The 18,299-nt window shown below is 42.9% G+C and overlaps 1 protein-coding gene across 1 annotated transcript; it reads left to right on the top strand.

The window, feature by feature from the left end:
* Positions 1-1,405: 1,405 nt before the first annotated feature.
* CD180 (CD180 molecule) lies at positions 1,406-17,341 on the top strand. Its single transcript, XM_066360811.1, has 3 exons — positions 1,406-1,640; positions 11,063-11,229; positions 15,142-17,341. The coding sequence occupies exons 1-3, from the start codon at positions 1,551-1,553 to the stop codon at positions 16,865-16,867; spliced, it is 1,983 nt and encodes a 660-aa protein (XP_066216908.1). The 5' UTR covers positions 1,406-1,550; the 3' UTR covers positions 16,868-17,341.
* Positions 17,342-18,299: the final 958 nt, after the last annotated feature.

Here is an 18,299-nt window from a genome sequence, read left to right as displayed (position 1 = left end):
GCACTGCTCTGAAATACCTAGATGAAAAAATTTTTGTACCCCATTCACTCTTCAGCTCCTTCAGGAGGCAAAAGGCTTTCTGAAGCCATGAAGAGGAAGAGCAGTCTCTGCAGCGAGACGGGATCGAAGCCCTAATCCACTCCTTTCCAGCTGGGCTGGGAGAAGCCGTTTCATTTCTTTAAGCATCAGTTTCTCCAAACGTAACATGGGATAAATAATAACACTGCCTTGATAGAATATGTGACAAGGAGATATACAAGAAAAAACAAAAAACAAAAACACAGCAACCTGCCCAGTGACTGACAAATAGCAAGTGCTCAATAAATGGTAGTTACTAAATTATTGTATTAGAGGTAGTCATATAGGAGTGCTGGTATTGGCAGTAGCATCTCAAGTCACTGTGACTCCAATGCAGACAACTGGGCCCTTGGAAATGGAATGGGAGAACAGGAAAACTAAACATCCCCTACATGCCTGACAGAGGGTTGGAGAGAAGACAAGGTTTGAAGTAGCTAAATTCAGCCCAGTGAGGAATGCTTGAACTTTTACTTTCTCTAATCACTACCACATTTTGCACTGTAATGACAGTATTTGCCATCTTGCTTCAAAGCTATTTCTAAGGAGAAATAGAACCAAGACTGCTGTCCTCAACTCTGCTCTTAGCCGGACTGCTCTGTCTATAGCAGTGTCCTCTGTGTCGGGCTGGGAAGGAACAGAGGGGGTTCAGCCCCTGCTGCGTTAGCATGCCTGAGTCACCAGGTCGGGGGAGGGGCCTATCCTACTGTGCCGAGACCAGAGGCAGGTATTAATGAAGCGGCCATGGGGGCAGTGGAGGTGCAAGGAGCAGCTACTTTTCTAGGATGACCCTGTTCCCTCTTGCTCCAGTGCCCAGCGCCAGCGGCCCCCAGCTGGGCTCAGTCTGTCTGTCCATGCCCACAGAGGGCGCTGCCCTTCCAGCAAGTCCCAGCACCTCTCCCAATCACTCACCTAGAACAACTAACGAAGTGGCCTACTTAGCAATCAGTGAACAACTAAAGTGATGCAACTACAAACAAGTTCATTCTTCTCATCTCTCTTCCTTCTGTCTGTCTCTCTTGCCCCCTCCCAAAAAAAAAAGAAAGAAAGAAAGGGCCTTCTTCGTGAGAATAGTAGGACAGTGTCCTGTTCCCATAACCTCTCTCGAGGAAAGGAACCAGAAGCTCTTAGAGTTGGCCAAACCCTTGACAGTAGCCTAAAGTCAGTAGAAACCATCACAATCAGCTCAAGAGAGTTGTACATCTGATTCGTGTTTGCCAGGAAGCGAGCTGGGCCACTCTGGGGCTGGGTCCTCAGCTATTTTTGGCAAGGGAGGGTGAGGGTGGTATGTAGAGAGACTTCCCCTTTTGCAGCACAGAGCCACCAAATGCTAAGCAGTCAGAGCATTTCTTGTTCCGAGGCCACCCTCTGCACACCTCGCTGGCTGCCGGAGTCCCGAGGGCACCTCAGCCTGGTTTGATCCCCAGCTCCGGGCATTGGAGAAGCCCACCAAGCTGGGCGGCACTGGTTGTGTGATGGCTCCCACTGTCAGCTGCTTCCTCTTGGCGGTGCTGTTTTCTGCCAGCTGTCAAGTCATCACCTCCTCGGATCAGATGTGCATGGAGGTGAGTCCAAACTTTTTGCCTTTATTCAGATTAAACTGCCTGGACATGTGGAGATTCAGCCTGCAGTCCCGTCTGAGCCTTGGCATCACAATATCCGCCAGCTTTGAAAGGGCAAGGAGGTGCGTAGAGGTTTTTCTGTATTGTGAAGAAGGAGCCGAGAATTCAGCCAGAAAATAATCTCACAGATATGATATAGAGGAGGAAGAAGGGAAAGCTATCCTCCTCAGCAAACAATGCCCCTCAAATAATCCTAATTAGGACATAAAGTATCAACAGGGCCCCAGTGCAAAGAACAGACCCGACGAAGGAGCTATTTGTCCAACATCCTCGCACATGGCCCAACAGTCCTTCGGTTTCCTGGATCTTGGGGTAGGATTAGTCAGGATAACCTGTGCCAGGTTTTAGAGCATATAAAGATCCCTCTGAATGAGTCTGGCATCCTCCTCGAGTTGGACAGCCCTCCATCTGTCTCCCTAACCCGCAGAAGCGACTTCGGAGAACAGAGCCAAATTGCACCTTCTGTTTTGGACCATAACAATATTTAGCAACCTGTGGGAAATTCTCAGAGAAGGTGGTGAGAAAGAAAGAAGGGCCTCGGTTTCCTGCCATCTTCTAAAATGCTTCACCCTCTCCACCACTGTCTCTGACCCTAGCAAGTACACACACCATATGGCCTGTCGGACAAGCGTGGGGGCAGGAAGAACCATCACCAGTCTTGGTGTCCGGGTGGGCTGCTTTCCTAGGCTGGGGCTAAAAGCAGAAATGGAGGCAGGAGGAGCATGATCCAGAAATGTGGTGGTTGGGAGCTGCGGCAGGAGAATGAGAAGGGAGAACAGGGTAAAGACCTACCAGGCAGGAGCAAGGATCCCAGTCAGGACGAGAACTGGACTGGGAGTAGAAAAGAACAGCACTTTCTTAGTCTGGTATTAGGACAGAATCAGGATGCACTAAGACTAAAAGGAGGCACTCTGCCCGAGGGAAATGAAGGCTGGGAAGGTACGTTACTTTGTCCAGGCTGCCATAGCAAAGTACAATAGATCAGGTAGTTTAGATAAAAGAACCTTATGTTCTCACAGTTCTGGAGGCTAGAAATCCAAGATCGAGGTGTTGGCAGGGTTGGTTTCTTCCCAGATCTCTCTCTTTGGCTTATTGATGGCGCTCTGCTCCCCGTGGCTTCACATGGTCTTCCCTCTGGACATGTCTGTCTCCAAATTTATTCTTCTTATAAAAACAGCAATCATATTGGATTAAGGCCCACCCTAATGATCTCATCTGAATTTAATTACCACTTAAAGACTATTTCCAAATAAAGTCACATTCTGAGATACCTGGTTAGGAATTCAACATATGGATTTGGGGAGGAGGGCACAATTCATCCTATAAGAGAAAGGAGTGAGAAGTTTTTTGTGAGCTCCAGAAAGCTGCCTTCTCCTCATTCAGGTCGGAAGGCCAATTTCATACAGACATGTAGGTGGCGTGACAAGAGGAGAGGGTTGGGGTCATCACCTCCTCTGTGATCAGGGAGGTATGCCAATCACAACATCCGATTATCACCATTACCTTACAGGCCGGGGGAAGCAGATTGTTTTAAGTGCTGCACTCTTAAGCCTACCTTTTCAACTCTTAAATCCCCATATTTCTGCAAAGCTATATTCTGCAAAGCCCCTGTCAGCCCTTCTAAAGCCCACAGAGAGTCCTGGTAGATTGGAAAGCCTGTGGAAACACTGGACCAGACTAGCTTCTTATTGAGGACACCAGACACTAGAGCTTCCAGTTCCTTTTTGCAAATAACCTCGGCTCTGGCTAGTCTTTTGCTGCCTGCTCCAGGGCCTTCTAAGATACACAGGCGGCAAGAGGTGAGAATGGTGCTGAGAGTCCCGGGATCTCCAGGCCTGACCCTATGCTGCAGCGAGAGCTCTCCTTTCCATCTAAGTTTATATTGAAGCCTTCCCATACAACCTCCCTGCAGCCCTCGCTCTGAAAGAACTCCGGTTTTAAGTGCCCTGGGACCTATTCAATCACCATTGGATCTACATTCTCCTGGACCTCCTCCACCACATATGCAGTCTCAGCAGCAGGATTCTAAGGCTGCGTGTTGAGCCCTCACTCTGTGTAAGTCCAGGGAGGTTGTGGGAGACACACAGGGGCGAGAGTTGTTCCTGAACTCCAGGAATTTGAGAATGTAGGCAAGTGGGATGAACCCGGGAGTGGTGGGAGAGGACGCTGTGACAGGAGGCTTTCCCCCTTCTTCAAGTGCAGAGGACCCCAGTTAACCTCTGCCTTCCCTTTGCTCTCCTTTCCTCTTTAGCCCTGCCCCTCCAGCTTCAGCAAAACTAACCACATACTGTATATATGTTCATGTGACCACTGTTAGCTTATCAGGATCAGTCCTGAAAACCAGGTTTTGTTTGACTTTATTTTCAGTAAATTTTTTATGGAAGTAAACCATCAATGCAGAACAGTTCACCAAACCTAAGTATACAGTTCAGTGAGTTTTCACTAAGGAATTACATCTATGTGACTGGCACACAGACCAAAACAGAACTTTCTCAACCCCTCAGAAGCCCCTTCCCACCTCCTCCCAGTCACCAGGCCTGCGGACATCCTTTTCTCTAACTCCCACTTACCGCAGATGGATTTCACCTCTTTTTTTTTTCTTTTTTAAAAGATTTTATTTATAGATGTTACAAAAGAAGGGTGGGGATGGGAAGTGGTTGCTTTACTCTAGTTGTTCATTGATTGCTTGTCGTATGTGCCTTGACCGAGCAAGCCCAGGGTTTCGAACCAGAGACCTCAGCGTTCCAGGTCGGCCCTCTATCCACTGCACCACCACAGGCCAGTCACCTCTGTTTGAATTTTATATCCATGAGCTCACACGGAGTGTACTCTTCTATGCTTGTTTTTCTCTTTTATTCTCAACATTAAATAAATGAGATTTATTGATGTTGTGTGAACCAATCATTAGTTCATTCTCCTCACTGAATGGGATTCTCTTATATCAGTGAGTCACCATTTATTTATCCATTCTATTGTTAATGGACATTTGCATTGTTTTCCATTTTTTGGCTATCACAGATGCTGCTGCTTTGGAATTGCTTTCTATGTCTCAGTAAGCACACGTACAAATCTTTACTAGGTGTATCCCAGGGAGTGGATGCATTGGTCATGGGGTGTACACATTTAACTTTAGCCAATTATCACCAGTTTCCAAGTTGCTGATTTATATTCATCAGCAATGTTTGTGAGTTCTGTTTGCTCCACAGCCTCACTAATATGTGCTGTTGTTTGTTTTAAAAATCCATCCTGATGGATAGTGGTATTTCACTGGGATCTAATTTTTATTTTCCTGGTGAATAATTAAATTGAGTACATTTTCATGCTCCTGTATGCTGGTGTGAAGTGCCTTTTCAAGTCTTTTGCTCATATTCATTTGTCTGTTGTTATTGTTATTATTATTATTATTATTGAGTTGTAAGAGTTCTTTATGTTCTGTGACCACAATTCCTTAATCAGGTGGCAAATATCCCACTCTGTAGCTTGCCTTCCCACTCTCCCAGAGATGTCTTTTTTTCTGTTTGCTAGTTTGTTATAGAAGATATTGTAAAGGCTACTGAGTAAGAAGTACAGGGAGCTGGGCCCAGCAGGGTGCCGAGAGCAAGAGCTCAGCCCCGGCCCCGTCCCAGTCCAGGCCCCGTCCCCGTCCCCGTCCCCGTCCCCGTCTCCGTCCCCGTCCCCGTCTCCGTCTCCGTTCCCATCCCCGTCCCCGTCCCCGTCCCCAGCCCAGGCCCCGTCCCCGTCTCCGTCTCCGTTCCCATCCCCGTCCCCGTCCCCGTCCCTTTCCCTGTCCCCGTCCCCGTCCCCGTCCCCAGCCCAGGCCCCGTCCCAGTCCAGGCCCCGTCCCCGTCTCCGTCCCCACGGAACTGGGCTGCACCCTGTCACGTGAATGAGTTTATCAACCTACAAGATCATCAAACTCTTTTTCAAGAGTTCCTTTTTAAACTCAATTTATTGGGGGAACATTGTTAAATAAAATTATATAGGTTTCCAGTTCCTAGTGATATCTTTTGATGAGCAGAAGTCCTTAATGTTAATGTAGCTCAATTTATCATTGTTGCTTTACTTTCAGCACATTTCCATCCTGGTTTAAGAAATTTTTGCCTACTCAAGGCCATGAAGACATTATCCTATGTTTTATTCTAAAAGCTTTATTGTTTTGGATTTATTTCTATTTCTAGGTTTTACATTTAGACCTAGAGTCCCTCTGGAGTTGCTTTTTGTATTTGAAGCAAATAGGAGTAGCTTGAAATTTTTTAATAAAAGTTTTTGTTTGCGAATATTTCAAACATAGACAAGTTCTAAAAATAACACAACAAACACCCATCGACGCTCCATGTTGGGTCTTCCATGGCTAAACGCTACATGTTCTCTTTCTCTGTGTGTGGACCATGAGTGACAAAATCAGACCCATGACCAAGTCTTTGCTTCCCATAAATATGTGAAACACAGCTGGAATTCCGTGTTCTGTGATGTTGATCCTGGTACCATCTTAGATGTGCTCATGAATGATTTCTTAGGGGTGTAAGCATGTCTCCTTGTTTTAGATAGGCTCATCTGAGCTAGTCCGTACACTCAGAACCATGGGAGGAAATAGTCCTTCAGTCTTAGGTGTGGGGCGAGGGGTGTTCAGTTGAGCTTTTTTTTTTTAGGAGAATTACAAGTTCATGCATACAAGGGTTTCCTAATAGCTCTAGACAATGACATGCTGTGATGATCCAGTGAAATACTAACTCCTCTTGGGAGGGCTTGACATATATTATCCAATTAATCCTCAGAATTGGCCACAAAGAGGGGTTATTGTCCTCCATTTACAGCTGGGGGATAAAGGAGGCTCAGAGAACACAGCTTGGGGGTTGACAGCTGGGATTTGAACCCAAGCCGTCTGACTGCAGACAAACAGAGAATGAATGCACATAATTGGAATGCTCTTTGCCCAGAGGAATCAGATTGACAACAAAGCCTCTTGGTAATGTTTTGTTTTATTTGCAGAGAGTAATTGTTACTCTGGGATTTGACTCAGCCAAATTGCTATCTCTGGATAAAGGAGTGATTAGCGGGGAGGGTCGGGGTTCAGCCTCCCCTTCCTGTTCGTGGGAGAGCTGCATGTGCCCAGTGCAGAGGAGACGGTGGGAAAGGTGGGAATCAGCACTGCAGTGAAACTCAAAGGGCTCTGAATTAGAAAATGATTTCAACACTTGAGAGGAAAGAAAATACAGTGGGACCAGCAGGGAGTTAGAGATACGGCAGAGAGAAGCAAAATAAGATCCTGATTGAAAAAATGCAAATGAATACCTGCAGGGAAAGGGGATTGCAAACACAGATAGACACAGGAGTCCTGCTCTGTGGAACAGGCACACTCTGACAGAAGCCGGAGACGCAGTGGTTGGTGCAGGTCCCAGTGCACAGCGGTCCTGAGTCAGTGCCCCATGAGTGGGACAGGGGTGGACAGGGGACGGCTGTCCTGAATACCACGTGGCCTCGCACAGTTCTGCTAACGGCATGAGTTCACATCCGGGAAGGTGCCGCCTGCCATGGAACCAGCCAAGGCAGGAGAGTGAGAAAGCGACTTTGGAAATTGACCCTGTACGGAAGTCTGGGTTTATAATAGGAAAGGCTGTTTTTATAGGAAGTGGTCATGTGGAACTCAGAGGAACCACAAAGGCTGCAAAAATGGTGGTGGGTGTCTGCCTGGAAAAGCCGGCGAACACATGGCACTGGCAGCGGGTCCCACTCAGGGCAAAACGGCAGAGGCCACGCTGTATTGTTTCCTGCGTCCTGTCCTTTCCTCTCCATTGCACTGTCATCCTGCTGTCCTGAACTCCGGTGCTACGCTATCAGAACTTGCTCTCAATGTTTTGCTCTGAATCCTGACAGTGAGAAAGACATAACCTCACTGATGTAGTATTTCTGCCCAAAATGTATAACCTGAATCAGATCAGGAGGACAAATTAAACAACAACAACAACAACAAATGAAGGACATCCTATAAACTACAAGTCTGTATTTGTATTAATAAAAAAATCAATGCCATGAGAGATAATAAAAGGTTGAGGAACTGTCTCAGATTAAAGGAGAGTAAAAAGACAAGAAAAAGAAATGCAATACGTGATCATGGATTGGAAAAATGAAAATTACTATAATAGATATTATTAGGAAATTGGCAAAATTTGAATATAGATTATATGTTGGATATCATACCAATGTGTAATATTCTAAATTTTTGGTAATGGTATTGTGGTTGTATAAGAATATCCTTTCCCTTAACAGATTTAGGGAAAGGTCTTGGCATCTGCAATTTACTCTCAAAAACTAAAAGGATGTGTGTGCATATGTGTGTGTGTGTGTGTGTGTGTGTGTGTGTGTGTGTGTGTGTGTGTATAGTTTGTGCCTTAGAAAATACAATAAACTAAAAACAATTTAATGCTGCTTAAATAACATCAGAGCATGAAGGATTTCGGCATCATCACTGTTCTGTCTGACATGGTGATGGTGATTGTGCAGGAGTATGAATGTGAAAGCCAAAGACAGGCCAGTACATCCTCTGAAATTCTGTTTGCTTTTTAAATTCTCTCACAAGCTACAGTTCTTGTCATTTGCTTCTTTTTCCCAGGAACCAAAGGCAGAGAGTTCGCTGCAGCCTCTTCCTACTATGACCCAGGCTCATGGTGGCCCCTCGGTACCCTTGGTGGTGTGAAGTCCGTGGGCTCACGTTTCTTACTGGACCCAAATTGTGCCGCTTCATTTACGCCCTGCCTCTCCTTTTGCTATGGACTCCCTCAGGTCACTGGCTCAGTGGAGCTCTGGCTCAATCCTCAACCTTTCGAATCACATTAATACAGCAAAGTGCTTAGTAAAGCACAAAAGAGGAATAATTTAGGTGTCACCAGCACTCACATATTCAGGAGGCGAGAATTGCCGGAGTGGAGCCTTTTGCTGTGGGGTCAGAATAGAGCAAGACGCCTTGAGGAAAAGGCCTCTTGCTCCAAGTATATGTGACATCAGTTACGCCAGTGGAGACCAGAAAAGAAAATCGTCCCCTCACAGCTAACCTGAACCTTCACAGCTACTGGGGTAGCAGCTGAGCATACATCTCTCTGGGTCGGCTGTGTTCGTGGGCACCAAACAGGAGTCTAGCAACACATATTCTTTCCCACCAGTCAGCTAAATCTAAGTTTTCAATGCAATGTGTACATTTCAAGGACATTAGGTAGATTTGTGGCAGTGCCTGGAGGACTTAGGGTCTATAAACCAAAAAATGAATTACAAAGAAATATAAATATTCATAAAATTGTCACAATATAGAAGGAAACAGTGACTTCTTGTAGATGAGCATGCTCACTGTAACCACGCCAAAGTGCACCACTAAGCAGAAGCTGGAGTGAGTAAAGCAAAAAGCAATTACTATGATGACATCTCTACGACATCACACTTCAGGGCAAAGAGAGTGTGTGGTTTCTTCTGCTGCCAGCTAAGCAGGCCCGCTGGCACCTCAGTAACTGATCTTGAGTCCGATGGGCATGTCTTTTCCAGACCAGGGAAGTCTCCTGGGGGCCTTTAACGAGCCCACTGCTGGGCTGGGGAAAGGCGGAGTTTGGAAGGTGGGAGGAAAGCACATGGAGCTTGAGACTATCTCAGAGATGGTCCCTAGTGCATTTCCCTTGGGGATTATTTCAAAATAGACCCTATCAGACCTCCATACCTGCCCACTATGCTTTATCCAAAAGCATCCATCATCCAGATAAAGTATGACCCCATAATTCTATAGACTACTAACCAACCCTTCCCATTTTTACCTAGCTAGTCCAAGATTTATAACTTGAGTTAGGGAATCTAACAAGCAGTTACTGGCAGACTTCTGAATAGTTGACTGTCCTGGGACACGGGATCAAGGTAGTCCTCTAAACTCATGTACAGGACTGTGCCCCCAAAATAGCTGCCTGCTGTTCCAGAGATCCAAAATTAATTCACAGTTCAAGGTTGCAAGGCCCCATGACCTAAGGTCTGTGCCACACAGCCAGCTCGTTCAAACATTGCAATAAGAAAATTTCTAAATATACAAATACAGTTAGTTACAAAGAATCCCTATGAATGTATCACTCAACATTCAACAACCATCAACATTTTGCCTACTAATCTCATCTATTCCTCTCCTCCCTTTTTGCCAGAGTACATTAATGCAAATCTCAAACATCTTGTCATTTTACCCCTAAATACTTCAAAATGCATCTCAAAAAAGAAAAAGAACAGTTCTCTGATCATTAATAAAGCTTATAATTCTTTAGTATTCTCTAATATCTTGTCCTCATTCAAAGATCCTTAATAGTCTGTAAAAGTCTTTCCCTAAATGCATTATTTGAATTAGAATCTAGACAAGGGCTACTCTTTTATCTGTTGATTATGTCTCTTAAGTAGCTTTTATGTCTCTTTTTACCAGAGCAGTCTTCTCTCTCCTCCCACACCCTCCTTTTTCCATTTCTGCCCATAGTATTTACATGTTCATAAACCAGAGTCAGTTGTTCTACAGAATATCCCACCTTCTGCATCCGGATGATTGCTACATTGTGGTGCTGTTGAACTTGAACTCCCACATTTCTTATAGACTGGAAGTTATGCCAAAAGCTATGATTGGATTCAAACTTTAGTTGGGGAGAGGGGGAAACAAGAATACCATATAGATAGTATTGTGTACTTAAAGTTTTATCACATCAGAAAATAAGAATGTCTGATTGTCTAATTTTGTTTATGCTAATCCAGAATTGACTTGCTTTCAAAATGAAATAAGATATTTTCATGCATCCAAAATTAAACCTAAAAAACAAAGTATATTCAAAGAAGTCTTGTTTCCATTTTGTTCCTCTATCTGGTTCCTTTCTCCCCTTCAAGACAACCAGTTTTGAGTTTCCCCCCATGGTTTCTTTTTGCTAATATGAGAGAATACGCACATACCTTCTTACAGAAAAGGTAGTACACAATATACTACACACTCCATCCCATTTACTACATAACAATCTATGTACACTCGACATCTTGCCTTTCTCACCCCACAGTATACCTGGCTATCATCCCATGACAGTGTGTGGAGAGTTTATTCATTTCATTCCAGCTACGGAAGTTTCCCTTCTGTGAATGTATCATATTTTGTTTAACCAATGCTATAGTGATGGATAATCTGGTTATTGTCAGTCTTCTAATACAAAAAATGTTAAAGTGAATAATCTTATGCATAAATCATTTTGAGTTTTTGCAAGTATGTATTTGCTAAAGACTCCTAGAAGTGAGATTGCTGCTCAAAAAATAACATGCATAGAAATTTGCTAGTCAATCAAATCACAGTCTGATTTAATTTACATTGTTTCTCTCATCAGAAAGAAGACAACAAAACATATAGCTGTGAAAATTTAGGTCTCAGAGAAATTCCTGACACTCTACCAAACACAACAGAATATTTGGAATTCGGATTTAATTTCCTGCCTGCGATTCAAAATACGACTTTCAGCAGACTCATGGATCTTATCTTTTTGGATTTAACCAGGTATGTATCCAAGTTCCTTGTGTGCAATTGATGTTTTACTTAAGTAATAACTTGCATTCCGATTGTTTCCAGCACCTTTGTGGGAGAGGACACAATGACAATCTGCTTATCCTGCATGTTTACCCCCCACATGAAATAGTTTTATGCAGATGAAATGTGATTTTTAAAACAATTATAACAAAACTGAAAACAAATTTTGTACTAAATCTGATGCCATATTGCACTAGATTATTGGGTGATAACATTTTTCAAAAATCACAGGAGAAATATATACCATCTGCTAACTTCTTTTCCTACAAATGAGGGAATGTTCCATTATTTGGCTTTAGAGGCAAAATCAAGATTCCAAATGCTGAACCAGTGTTTATGAACTATCAGAAGTATAACAAGGAGATAAAGGAAGCAAACAAAAGGGAAAGAGTGTGTGTGTGTGTGTGTGTGTGTGTGTGTGTGTGTGTGTGTGTGTGTAAGGAGAGAGGGTTCTGCATGTGGATGGGGCTTTCAGAGTGGGCAGCTCAAGAAGACTTTGTGAGCTTGCTTGAGGCCACAGGGTAAGCAAACTGGGACCCTGTTCTCCTGACTCCCAGTCCAGCATTCCCCCAATGATGTCAGGCCATCTCCCTAGCCAAGATTTCATCTGCACATGCTTAGAAATACTTGAGAGAAAACCTTGCTCTGGGAGAGACAAAGGTCATTCTGCTACCTAACTACTACGCTGCGCACCAAGACTTTCCCTTGCCTTTACCTTTCCTCATGTTTAGAGGAAATGTTTCAGAAGTGTATGGGCCAGGACAGCTTGCTTAGCTGGAGACTTCTAAGTTTCTTCTTTTCATATTTTCAAAAAGTAATAATAATATGACCTCATGCTTTCTAAAATCCTTTTCCTCTGCTCCACCCCACCCTGCCTTTTATCTGGTCACAATTAGATACTACTTTTATTACTCTAAATAGTCTTTGTGTCTGTCTTTAGCTTTGCCAACATGTTTTGGGGGAGGGGGTTGTTTGTTTTCTTTGTCCATTCTTCCATTTTGCTTTTCAGGTCTTACTCTCTGGAAAAAAAATTTTCCTGAAGTACATTCTTAGAAATTATTTTAATGAGTGTTTGTTAGCAGTAAACTCCCTTGATTTTTGTTTTTCTGAAAGTCTTGATCTCACTCTGATTCTTGAAAGATACCATTTTCTGACATAGAATTCTAGGTTGCCAGTATTTTTTTCTCAGCCCCTCATGCTGTCATTCCAGTCTTCCACGGTTGTTTCTGAGCAGTCACCAATCTGTCTAATCACTGTACACACGCAGAAAACCCATCTTTTTCTCTCCGGAAGTTTTCAGTAGTTTCTCTTTGTCTTCAGCACTCTAGAATAGCACAGGAATGCATTGTGTAGAACAGGGGTCCCCAAACTTTTTACACAGGGGGCCAGTTCCCTGTCCCTCAGACCGTTTGAGGGCTGGACTATAAAAAAAACTATGAACAAATCCCTATGCACACTGCACATATCTTATTTTAAAGTAAAAAAACAAAACGGGAACAAATACAATATTTAAAATAAAGAACAAGTAAATTTAAATCAACAAACTGACCAGTATTTCAATGGGAACTATGGGCCTGCTTTTGGCTAATGAGATGGTCAATGTCCGGTTCCATAATTGTCACTGCTAGCCGTAACAAGGGATATGGCGTGCTTCTGGAGCTGTGATGCGTGCATCCCGGGTCACCGGAAGTAAATGGCCTCAGGGGGCTTCATGCGGCCTGTGGGCAGTAGTTTGGGGACCCCTGGTATAGAGTGTTGGGCTCCTTGGATGTGAGATGGGTGTATATTGTCAATTCTAATACCCTAATCTTTATTTGAACCTTGGCTTGCCCCCATTTATTATTTTATCATCTCTGGGTCTCTAATTAGACTTATATTGTATCTTCTCATCTATCCTTCATATTTCTTAGTATCTTTTTCTTGCTTTCTATCTCTTTGGTTTTTTAGACTATTTTCTAGGGCAATTTTCTCATATTTACTTCTAGTCCATTAATATCCTCTTCAACTGTGTCTAATATCCTGTATAGATCATACATTGGCTTTCTAAATTTAATTATTGTTTATCCATTTCAATAAGTTTTATTGATTTGTCACTTTACAAATATAGCAGGTCAGTTTTAATATTCTTTTCCTTCATCGTAATGTTGGTTCTTACTGTTTTCTTCAAGTATGTCAAACATGTTTGATATAAATATATTTATCATCTGTTCTGATAATATATACAAGAATAGGCTGCTGTATTCTTCATATATCCTATATAATCAGATACATCTGATAATTCTGGTATCTGCTTCTTTTTAACCTGATTCTGTAGAACATTTTTTTTTTTGCTGACTTTGATTAATATGTTTCCTTTATGGTTTAGTGAATTTTTATTTTGAGATCAGTTATCTTTTGGAAATTTGTGTAAATCTTTGTTGAAAACGCTTTCCTGGAATTAGATAATACCAATGAATTATTAATATTGTTATATGTGACAATGGCATATGGCTATAGAAAATAAGCCTAGATTTTTTTTGTATTTTGTGGCTGCCTACTTAAATATGTATGGAATATGTAGAATTTGCTTTAGAACAATTCAGGAGCAAAAGGCGGGATAGATGAAGCAAAGAAGCATTTGTGACCAAATCTCGAGAATGGCTGCATCTGTGTGAGAGATAATTAAAGGCTCAGTGTACTATTCTCTTTGCTTTTATGTAAATTTGAAAGATTTTCTTATTAAAAATAAAGTACATCAATCCAGAAAGTGTTTCTATTTACTTCTGCCAGTTATCTAAAGTTACTACCTTCCTGGAACCACTTTAAACTAAATTTTCCACTTGGGTTTCTTTGGGGGGAGATCTACAGGGGTAGCATAAATCCAGGCCACAGTCCTCATGAGTAGAAGCATATGGCTAGGGACTCTCAGAAGATACTTTTCTTATTGTTGTTCTTGTTCCATTCAGAGCCAAGGCCAAGATACACTTATATCCTTAAGGTCTCCTTCTATGAGCTTTCTTTTTGTTAAGGTCACTCACTGAAAGGATTCGTTTTGAGGGTTTTGGTAGTTTGCATGTTTCGGATAGGGCCTCCTATCCTATCTCCAAGCTCTGTCTCCTGCCATTGATACATGTGGCTCGTTAAACCTCAGGCTCGAGGTCACTAGCAACTGACAGATTTGGGCAGATATGACAAAGCTAGCACTAGGGCTCCCTTGCTCCTATGGATTCAAGTTCCTTTTCCACAATTCATTTCTAAGGCATTCCCTATCCACCTCCATGGAAGGTGTGTTGTATATGTGTGTGTGCAATTCTGCACTATTCGGTGCAATTCCAAGATAGGTGTCCTGAACCTCTAGTGTTGCATACTTCTGTGGACTATTTTCATATAAATAATTGGATTCTCAACCATTCTACAAAGTAATCATTGTTTCTGTACTTCATAGATGAAAAAAACAGAAGTTGAGAAAAGTTATAACTTGTCCAGGATGACAGATTCATATATAACATATCATTATTATAAATTATATATATATACATATATAACATGTATATTGTATATTATGTAACACATTTTATATTACTTAAAGTACTAAATAATAGTTTGATTTTTCTGACAAGCAAACCACTAATCTAGGGAATACCCTAGATTCCACACACAAACCTTCAATCTAAAGGGACAAGATATCTGGGGAAAAAATCTAAATGAGTACATTTAGAACTAAGGCTAGTCATTAATTCAACAGGCTAACTGTGGTTACTGAAAAATGTTTTTATGTTTTACTTTGAATAATAATGTACACTGTTTTTGCTATACACATATGGTGGCTTTGTTAATATAGGTCGTTGTGACATTTTTTATTTTTTATAATTAATTATTGTTAAATACTATTATATTTTTAAGGTGCCAGATTAACTGGATACATGAAAACACTTTTCAAAGCCATCATCAGTTGAACACAATTGTGTTGACTGGGAATCCCCTGATATTCATGGCAGAAACATCACTCAATGGGCCCAGGTCATTGAAGCATCTTTTCTTAATCCAAACAGGAATATCCAATCTTGAGTTTATCCCTGTGCACAATCTGGACAACTTGGAAAGTTTGTATCTTGGAAGCAACCATATTTCCTCCATTACACTCCCAGAAAAATTTCCAACACAGAATCTGAAAGTTCTGGATTTTCAGAATAATGCTATACACTACTTCTCTCGTAAGGACATAAACGCTCTGGAGGCCACCAACCTAAGCCTTAACTTCGATGGCAATGACATTAAAGGCATTGAGCCTGGTGCTTTCCATTCAAAAGTCTTCCAAAGTTTGAGATTCGGAGGGACTCTTGACTTGTCTGTTATATTAAAGGGCCTACAGAATTCTACTACTCAATCTCTCTGGCTGGGGACATATGAGGACACTAAGAACCAAGACCTTATGCCAGCCATGCTTGAAGGACTTTGTGAAATGTCTGTTGAGAGCATCAACCTACAGAAGCACCATTTCTCCAACTTGTCCTCTACCACATTCCAGTGCTTCACACGACTCCAGGAACTGGATCTGACAGCGACTCACTTGAAAGAGTTACCCTCTGGGATTCAGGGCATGAATTCTCTCAGGAAATTAGTTCTCAATGTAAATAATTTTGACCAATTGTGTCAGATCAATGCTGCCAGTTTCCCATCCCTTACAGACCTCTATATCAAAGGCAACCTGAAGAGCCTTGACCTTGGTACTGGCTGTTTGGAAAAACTAAAAAATCTTCAAAGACTTGATTTAAGCCACAGTGATATAAAGGCTTCTGACTGCTGCACTCTGTCACTCAAAGGTCTGCACCACCTGCAGTACCTAAACTTGAGCTACAATATGCCCATTGGTCTCCAGAACAAGGCGTTCAAAGAGTGTCCTAAGCTGGAAGTCCTGGATTTGGCATTTACCCACCTGGATGTTAGTGCTGCACAAAGTCCCTTCCAAAACCTCCCTCTCCTGCAGACGCTGAACCTCTCCCACTGCCACCTAGAGACCAGCAATCAGCACCTTCTAGAAGGCCTGCTGGGTCTTCGGCAACTGAATCTAGAGGGAAATCACTTTCAAGATGGGAGAATCGCAATGACCAACCTCCTTCAGACAGTAGGCAACGTGGAGGTTCTGATTTTATCCTGCTGTGAGCTCGTTTCTATAGACCAGCACGCATTCCGCAGCCTCCAGAAATTGAGTCACATAGACTTAAGCCACAACAGCCTGATGGAAAGCAGCATCGATGCACTCAGCCCTCTGAAGGGGCTCTACCTCAACCTGGCCTCCAATAGCATCCGCATCCTCCCACCTCATCTCCTCCCCATCTTGTCCCAGCAGAGCACCATTAACTTAAGTCACAATCCCCTGGACTGCACTTGCTCCAATGGTCGTTTCATAGCATGGTACCAAGAAAACCTGCAAAGACTCGAAGACCCGGAGAAGACAGTGTGTGCCAGCCCCCCATCTTTGAGGGGAGTGAAGCTGTCTGAGGTCAAACTCTCTTGCAGGATGACGGCTGTGGGCATTTTTTTTCTCGTGACATTCGCGTTCCTCTTCATCATTCTGCTCGTGTTTTTGGTTAAATTCCTTCTTCGGTGGAAATACCAGCACATTTAGTGCAAAAGGTTTCTAGGGATGGCAAATAAACGTGTTTAGCAAACTTGTCTTCAGTAGAGGAACCATTGTCTGATGGTGAGCTGTCTTTACAGATGGGCTCCTGGCACTGGGCAGGGGTTTACTGTGCTGTTCTGAGTCCCTGAACTAAGGAACTTCCCTGGGAAGGAAACGGAATGTTAGAAGGATAGATACAGCTGTGAGACCCAGAGCGACTTCCTGGTGTGGAGGTGGTGGGTGGAAGCTGAGGGGGGACCTGTGGCAGGGCGGGGCCAGGAGAGTCACCCACCAGGAGGCCATCTCACTTACCCGCATGGACATCCTTTGAAGCACCTCCTATCCTAACCTTAAATGAAGGCCATCAATGCCCACAACTTGGCAGTACCATGAACCCCTGCTCCCAACTCTGTCTCACACAATTTGGACGTGTGCTTGGGTTTGAGTTCCCAATCATGTAGCACTTTGGGAAACTTGTTAAAAAACAAAGTCTTTTTTTTTTTTGTTTTAGACAATTAAATATAACAGGGTGACATTGGTCAACTAGAGTACATAGATTTAGAGAAAACATTTCCACATCATTTGGACAGTCAATTATGTTGTGTACCCATCACCCAAAGTCAAATCGTCCTCTGTCACCTTATACTTTGTTTCTCTTTATGCACCTCCCCACCCCCACCCACTTCCTTTTCCTCCCTTCCCCTCCCCTTGGTAACCACTGCAGTTCTTAGCTTTTTCTGATTTACTTACTTCACTCACTATAATGTTATCAAGGTCCATCCATGTTGTCATAAATGGCAATATGTCATCATTTCTTATGGCTGTGCATATTCCATTGTATATATGTACCACATCCTCTTTACTCAATCCTCTATTGTGGGGAATTTGGTTGTTTCCATGTCTTGGCCACCGTGAACAGTGCTGTGATGAACGACAAAGTCTTAGTGCTCGTTTTAAATGAGAAAGGGAAAACCTCATGAATCTAAAAGAAGAGGCTGAGAAATGAATCTTGGCATCCAGCTGACTCCATTAATCCCTATAATCCTTAGGTGTCTGAGGTCTCTACAATGCCACTACAGTGCAAATAGCTACCAACCAACCAACCAACCAACGATCAAAACACCCTCTGCCAGGATCTCGCTCCCCCAGGGTTTAGGATTTTTGCTGCATTGCCCACACTCACCTTAGCATCAGGGAAGTTCTTTTGCCAGTCTGGTGTTCTCATTGTTATATTACAAAGCCTAACTCACAGGTGAGCTGTAGTCCAAATGCTCTTCTCATTCAGCTGTCTGGTCCTTTGAAGCTTCTTTCCCATCAGAACCATGAGATAAGTGGTGGTTTGGCTGCCTGGCCAGCTCTCAAATGCCTATTCACCTGGGACAGCAATTGAGATAGCACATTTACAATGAAAACTAGTGGAAGACAGCGTCTCTGCATA

This window comes from Saccopteryx leptura, chromosome 1 (assembly GCF_036850995.1).
Source record: "Saccopteryx leptura isolate mSacLep1 chromosome 1, mSacLep1_pri_phased_curated, whole genome shotgun sequence".
Taxonomy (NCBI): domain Eukaryota; kingdom Metazoa; phylum Chordata; class Mammalia; order Chiroptera; family Emballonuridae; genus Saccopteryx; species Saccopteryx leptura.
Note: the sequence above shows the minus strand (reverse complement) of the source record. Positions and strands in the feature narration are given on the sequence as shown.

Bases quoted from the DNA above. Each gene is read 5' to 3' on its own strand.
- CD180 (XM_066360811.1), top strand. From the start codon at position 1,551: ATGGCTCCCACTGTCAGCTGCTTCCTCTTGGCGGTGCTGTTTTCTGCC. The intron at 1,641-11,062 runs GTGAGTCCAAAC...TTCTCTCATCAG, and splicing joins CGGATCAGATGTGCATGGAG to AAAGAAGACAACAAAACATA. The intron at 11,230-15,141 runs GTATGTATCCAA...TATATTTTTAAG, and splicing joins ATCTTTTTGGATTTAACCAG to GTGCCAGATTAACTGGATAC.